The following is a 7,787-nucleotide window of genomic DNA, read 5'->3' as shown; positions in this document are numbered from 1 at the left end:
AGGTTAATTCCCCCGCGGAGAAATGTCCCTCGTCTCAGTGGCGAGAAAAGACGAGAAAAGCCGCTGACGTGAAGTTCCCTCCCGGGTGTCTCCACCGGAACGCGTAACCCCCCCCCCCCCCCGATCCCCGAAATGCGCGTCCGGAAACTTGATTTCACGTCCAAGGAGAGTAAAGAAACAGATGAAACTCTCTTCAGAAACCCTCTGAAGCGAGTTGTTGCTTCCAGGGAGCGCGTCTTTGTGCCGGAGAGAGAGAGAGAGAGAGCGCGACGCGGCAGCTTCATCCAATTCCTCCAATGCGCTTGTGGGAATGTGAGGGGCTTTCACTGAGGCGGCGTTTGTGTGCGCGCGCGTCTGTGTGCGTGTGTGTTAGAGAGAGAGAGAGAGAGAGAGTGGGGGGGGGCGTTTTTTTTGCATGCGCGCTATAGCAGGATTTACGCGTGCGTGGTTTTGTTTGCGTGCGTTTTTCTGTGTTCTGTGCAGACGACACGGGGGGGAGGGGAGGGGGAGACAGCGCGAGGAGCCTTTGGTGATGCTCAGCGGGGGAGAAAATGGATCAGCTGGTGATTCTAAACGTGGAAGCAGCGGAGGAGAGAGCGCCGGAAACCCAACATTCCTGCGGCGACCAATGCGACGCGTCAAAGTGCGTCTGCAGCGTTGTCACTCCGTGCGTGTTCATGTGAGACGTGCACGAGGTGCACACAGCTGGAGGCTCAACGATGCTTTGCCTTTTTGGTTTAACTTTACAGAGAGGAGGGGGGGGGGGGGGGGGGGGCTTACAAAAACGTTTCAGATGTTTCACACACACACACACACACACACACACACACAGCTCAAAGAGCATCATTTGGTCAGATGGCTGGTTGGCACTACAGCACCCCTGGGGGGGGGGGGGGCAGAGGGTTACTACAGATGAACATGTGCTACTATAGGACGCTGTGCTGGACCTTGAACCCCCTGACCCCAACCGTATAACACCCTGCGTGCACCACACACACACACACACACACACACACACACACACACACACACTCTGCTGCTCAGACTGTAAGGTTCCCAATTAGACATCCGAGATTGGTTGTCGGAGTTCAGCCGTCAGTCTTCCGCTGTGTTTACATTCCGTCGTGGATCGAAATGAAAACACAGGGCTGCACAGGGAGAGAGGGGGGGGGGGGGTGGAGGAAGAGAGAGAGTGTGGGAGAAAAGGGGAGAGGGAAAAACACATCCTTATTTGTTGACTGTGGTATTTCTCTTTTACAAGCCCACTTGGTGTTGTGGGGTTTTAGAAAGTGTGTTGACTTTTGGGGTTATACTTATTGTAAGCAGCTGTGGACAGGGGTCTAAATAATTAAAGGGAAAATGGGACTGAAAGGGAGAGGATTTTTTTTTTTTTTCGAAGGAAAAAAAGAGAGGAGGGAACGGGGGAGGTGAAGGACACGAGGAGACGAGGGGAGGACGTAGCGGGGGAAACGTGGGCGGTAAGGAAGCAGAGAATTGTTCCATTTGAACATTTGTATTATTTAATAAAAAAATATATATCTCAATAGATAAGAGCATGTGATGGACTGATCGGGGGCTTGAGGGGGGGGGGGTAAATGGCTGGAAGAAGGCGTGACATGTAGACGAGTGGTTAAGGACACAAGAAGTTAATCTTTTGTTCTTCTTCTTAATTTTTCCTTGTTTCTTTCGTTCTCCCACTTGTCATGCAAACCTCTTCCTCATTTTCCATCTACCTTTTAAATTTATAATTACATTTTGAAAGAATTATGATGCATCAATCTGTGTGCTTTTTTTGTGTGACCGCACAATCCGTAACACACGCACCGACACACGCGTGTACACACTTAATGATAATTACAGCCCCTCTGCTCCTGACACATGTGACACATGTTGACATGGAGGCCGATGCCCTCTCGTGAGCCTCCGTCCGCCGCGTCCCCTTTGAATTTCATGGAATTTAGAAACCGATGAGGAGAAGCAGAGCGGCGGTGGATGAAACACAGATGGTCAAAGCCACTCGTGAGGCGTAAACACTCCCCGCAGATACTGTTGAATCCTCTCTGTCAGTACCATTTTTCATACTTGCTTCATCCGCTAATACGCTTCATTCCGAGACCATAATGTGCTGTAATGTACGGTTTCAGTTACTTGTTATGACTTGAAAAAGAAACAGAATACCAGAATTGCTATTGGTGTTAGAATTTGGTCCCATTGTCAGAGGTTTAATGTGAGCTCGATAGTTCATAAATGCTTCGAAATTCCTTTTAAATGCTGTTAAGCTTCAAACAGTCCACTCTTCCTGTTATTTCACCTCTCCTAAGCTTCTGCTGTGTTAAGCTGGATAAAGGATTTAGGTATATTGAGGGCATATAAATATATATTGAGGGTATAGATATATATATATATATGTATATTTCAAATGATCATGTTTTTCATAGTGGCCCGAAAACAAACAAAACCAAAAAATGGCTCTAAAAATGGCCGTTGAAAGAAATGTCCCAAAGTTCTCCCACGTTTTTTTGGACAGAGGAGGGAAGTTTCAGTTGGGTGCAAACTGCCATCTCACCACTAGATGGCGACCGACCCTACACACTACAGCTTTAAGGGCAAACGCACATTGTTAAAGGAATACTTCAACATTTAACACATTTTACACATATATACATATTTTCTTTCTTTCAAAGGGATACAACATCAGAGGTGATTTACTTTAAATAAATATGAGGAAATCTGCCCACTATGTGTTACCTGGGACCGGTACCGTGCTTGAGTAAAATGGTTGACATCGGCTAAATGAGCGAGCTTCAGAGACGGCGGTGTGAAAAAAATGCAAATGAATCATACATGCGATTCATGTCGTTGCTATTTTTGAGGGCAGAGGAAACGTCTACAGAGATAAAAGAAAAACATGTTTTCTTCACTGTGATAAAAATGTACCACTACACACAAACACACACACACACACACACACACATGGGGATGAATAGTTATGACGCTTACCCTGCGCCTCCCCCCCCCCCCCCCCCCCCACTCCCCGGCTCCGGTAACCATGGATACAATGATGCAGCCAAGTCAGCCTCTGACACCAAGGTGCACGTGCTTTACTACACACACACACTGACATACGCAGGCTGTGGTGCTGGAGGGTTGAATAGACTTTCTTCAGCTATTTGCGGAGGATCACTGAAGAATCTTCGTCATTCCTCCATCACCGTCACCTCATTTCCTGTTTTCGCTTTTCACGAGCAGATGATGGACGTTTTTCATCCAAGAAGTATTTATTATTCGCCAGAAATCCACAAGCATCTTCACTTTTCCTGGGTGGATTAAGTTCTCTCTGCTCTGCCTGTGAAGCTACGCTGCCACCCAGTGCTGCCGCTAAAAACTGCCGCGCCGGATTGTGGCCGCGATGTTCCCTTGACGCTTTCTTGCAGATTAGGCGAAAAAGTGGCTTCAGGCGAGATTCGACCGGTGCCACGTCCAAAAATATGTTGAAAATTGTCATTGTTCCTATAAGCAGCTCAGCTACAAGAGGGCCTCCACCTGTCATTATCGACACTCACAATTCATTTGTTATCCCTTTTGGATTTACTCTTCGTACTCTTCTTAGTAGTAATCCCATTTCTTCTAATCTAATCCTTCCTCCTCCTCCTCCTCCTCCTCCTCCTCCTCCTGGCCAACATGCTCCCTCACACACAAACGCATGCAGCCGACATTCTCACATTCAGACCAGCAGCCATTCATGTTGTTGGACTACTGCTGTCGTTGTTTTGGATTCACGCTGATAAAACGCAATGGACCCTTCTCCCTCAAGAACACGCCCAGCGACACCTTGGTAAGAGCGCTGTGTGATGAGTGTGTTTCATCAGGAGGGATTAAGGAGGCGCTTCATAGAGCAAATTAGTTAAAAAAATGTTCTACTAAGAACTTCAAATGATGTGCATCTTCGTTGCAGTCGTAACCAACATTTAATTCATTGGTTTATTGAGTTTGAGTCCCCATGTCCCCGTTAGACTCTTGTTTACCTTCAAAGAGGTAAGGGGTTTAGCTGTCTTTTTAAGTATTGGCATGAGCTAAGCTCCTTTACTGCCTCCAGACACACCAACCAGGCGGGTTAGGGGCGCCACAATAAAATAAAATTGAGGTCAGTTTTTCTCCCCCATGTACTTCTCAGAATAAATGTTCCGTGTTTCTAACGCCGAATGGATTGGTGGGTCACTCTGCACCAGTAACTTATCAAGCACGTGCACAGAGGCGCTTTTCAGGCTAAAGGCTAAACGTTGGCATGCCAACCACTGACAATGTTTACCTGCAGGTATTTGTATCGGCAGGTGCGTTTACCAGCTCAGTTTAGCATTTTAGCATGCTAACATCCTGCTAATTAGCGCCGAATGCAGGCCGGTCGAAACTCACTTAGTTTTGCGAGTGTTCGGAAGACAAAGCGTGTGAGATGGAAATGTGTTTGTCCATCCAGTGTTTTGGGTGATTGCTGATTACAGGTTGGATGAATGGATTGACCAGGAACTATGCAGCAAAAGTCAGGATTCACCCTCTGGGGACCACGCATGTCTCTACAATATTCGATGGCGATCCATTTAATGGTTTTTGAGGCATTTAAATCTGAACCCACACGTGAACTGATCAAACAATGTGCTGCTTTTCTCTGCTTTATGGCACAATACATTTAAAATCTTTGGACTTTGTTTGGAAAATGTAAGGCAATCAAGTTGAAATTTACTTTGGACTTTTGGAAATTGCGAGGTGTCAACTTTCCGACATGGCATAGACTAATAAAGACTCAATAAATATGAAAAATAGTTAACAGATAGCATTTCTTAAATGACCGACAGCACAAATAAGTTGTATCACACAAAAAAGATCCACAGATTTGACACATTTCCTTTAAAAGTTAGAATTCATCTTATCTGTGGCGTTTATCACAGCCGACGTTTGCACAGGTGAAACTAATGGGATTAACGATGATTCCACTTCATTAACGCGCGCCAGTGACGAACCTGATTGCAACGCACCGCCTTCACTAATGTGATCGGTCACCGCTGTGTCTGACGAGCCAACAACAACAACAACAACAACAACAACAACAACAGCTGTGAGGAAGGGATGGTTTCTCTCTCCTCCGAGAGAGAGGGGGTCATGTAATCCCAATTTTCCCATAAAGGGCACGGTGGAAGAAATACAACATGTAAAACAACGATGACGTCTTTTCCAAATGTAGAGTCGTCTGTATGTAAAGGTCGATATTAATACTCTCCATTATAAAAAAAAAAAAATGTCAAAATGTTTTGCACAACCTCAAGATTTTAATTTGTAATCATCCTGCAGACAAATTAGGGAAACATGGAATAATGTGGTAAACATGGAATAATGTGGTAAACATGGAATAATGTGGTAAACATGGAATAATGTGGTAAACATGGAATAATGTGGTAAAATGGAATAATGTGGTAAACATGGCGTGAGGAACATGCAGCATACAGTATCTTGAGCTTTTATTCAATAAATGTATCTCCTTGTCCCCTTCACGTCTCCTCAGGTTGTCCTACAGAACCTGCTGATGTGCATGGTGTGCTTCTACTCGCTTTACTACGTGGTGGTGAGTCTGTGCATCGGGCTGCTCAGGTATACGCACATTTCATCCGGTGTACAGGTACCGTCGAGTGCAAATCAGAGCGTCCGTTTACCCCGTGTGTCTCCCCCCACCCCCCCCCCCCCTTCTGGCGTGTCTCCAGGGTTCATGAGATCAACAGCTTGTTGGCTCCGTTCGACTACACAACACAACCGTCATGGCAGAATCCCAAATACCTCGGTGAGTGGCACTAATGCAATCAAGTCGGTTTTTTTTCTCCAAAGGGTATTTGTTATTTTCTTGTGATTCTATTTTACAGTCAGTGTACGTTTATTTTATTTTTTCACACTACATTGATTTTAAAGTTTGATTTACAATATAGAAGTTTAGCCAAGACATGAAAAAAACCTAACACAATAAAAAATAATACAATGTATAATACAGATTATTATTACATGCCGAATACTTTGATCATTTTGAGTGATTATTTTATACATTGATTGATGTATTTTAAAATAGCAGCGACTGTGTGTCTGTGTGTTTTCTTTCCTCCTCCCTCCAGTTGGTGTGATTTCCACAGAAGTGACCTACGTTTTGGGAGGGCTGGTATTCGCCTGGATTGTCGAGGAGTGGGTTTGGGATTACGCCATAACTGTCACGCTGCTGCACATCGCGATGACTGCGGCGGGTAAACGCACACACGCACACAAAGTGGATCAATGGAGGGGATCAGCTGATAGGATTGGAGGCCTTACGTAACGAGGCACTCAGGCTCGGTTATGTATAGACACACACACACACACATACACTATCCATTTGTGTTTAAGAAATGAAGGGGTCGACATCCATTTCACTAAAAAACGTTGAGAAAAGGGAAGTCAGTGTGTGCAGTATGTTTTGTGTACAGGTAGTTTTTTTTTTTCTTTGAATCAAACACACAGTTGTCATGTTTCTGCAGTGATGTCAGACTTCCCTTCAGCTGAGCACTGGTGGATCGCTCTGGGTGAGATTTCTACTTCCTTCCTTCTCCACCCCGTCACCGTCTTCTTTTTTTAACTGGTCAAGATATATTGTATTGTGTTTTCCCAAACGCACAAAAACTCACTTCCCGCTATGGCTGACTTTTATAAGATAATGTATTCATCTTTCAATGGAATCAAGGAAATCAAATACTAAAAACTGTGAAAAAATCAAACTATTTTGCACCAAAGTTCTATACTCAATAGGAAAATGTAAACTTTTAACACGTCAAGAGTGACCAAATCAAAGTGGTTAATTCATACACAAGTATGAATGTATCGCCCACCCTACTTCCCCCGTCCCTTTAGACTCGGGCTTCAAGGATAAAACCTTTTGATCTGATCTCTTTTCCTTTTATTATTGACTCCCTCCATCTGCAGGTTCAGGCCTGGTGATGATGATCTTTGGAGGACAGCTCATGGCCCATAAACTCTTCAGAAGCAACTTTGTCTATCCAGCTGAACTACAGAACTTCTAACGGACGCAGTGACGACGGCTTGTAATTGGTTTAATGGTTTATGTTGTGTATGGATACATCCAATCGGTACCCTTTTAAAGAGTGATGCCATGTTAACATTGATGTGAGCAACTACAGTATTTCTAGCAAGAATCTACTGTATTATTATACAGAAAATAATTAATTTTTAGATTTCTATTACTTTTCAGCAAATAGTCTCCTTGTACAAATGGCCCAGCTTTGTCTATTTTCTAAATCATATTATGTACAGTTTGAATAATGTTTTGTATTGTTTCTTTACAAACTTAACTGGATTAAAATATTGAATGATATATGAGCAAGTTGAAACAAACCTACTGACTGATATTTATTCAATGGTGAGTCAGCAATGATACCTTTGTATTGTTAGTGTTATGTGTCACATACCAAGTTTGTAAAGTGTACAGTATAGTTTTATATACAATCAGATGAAGACAATCATACTTTGATTTTTATTACGGTTGTGTATATGTTAGATAAAACTGGATTTACATTAAATATTGCAAGCAAAATGGTGTTTTGTTTGCGTCTGTTTATTTGCAAAACTAGAGGAAGCCTCAGTTCCACTTGCCTGGATAACAAAGATGGACCCACATCTTCTTTTTATGGAATTAACTTGTTTAATAGAAAAAAAACATTTATCTCCAAAGGCCGCAGATGAAAAGGAGAATTTGGAGCCTATAG

At 43.6% G+C, this 7,787-nt stretch overlaps 1 protein-coding gene across 1 annotated transcript; it reads left to right on the top strand.

Moving 5' to 3' along the window:
• Positions 1-3,703: 3,703 nt before the first annotated feature.
• Positions 3,704-7,513, top strand: tmem244 (transmembrane protein 244). The gene is made up of 6 exons (XM_037449675.2): positions 3,704-3,835; positions 5,555-5,640; positions 5,751-5,827; positions 6,150-6,275; positions 6,546-6,590; positions 6,988-7,513. Exons 1-6 carry the CDS (start codon positions 3,704-3,706, stop codon positions 7,083-7,085), a joined length of 564 nt encoding a protein of 187 aa, XP_037305572.1. The 3' UTR covers positions 7,086-7,513.
• The last annotated feature ends 274 nt before the right edge of the window (positions 7,514-7,787 follow it).

Source organism: Pungitius pungitius, chromosome 20 (assembly GCF_949316345.1).
Source record: "Pungitius pungitius chromosome 20, fPunPun2.1, whole genome shotgun sequence".
In the NCBI taxonomy this organism is placed as follows: domain Eukaryota; kingdom Metazoa; phylum Chordata; class Actinopteri; order Perciformes; family Gasterosteidae; genus Pungitius; species Pungitius pungitius.
This window is presented reverse-complemented; position numbering and strand designations above follow the sequence as displayed.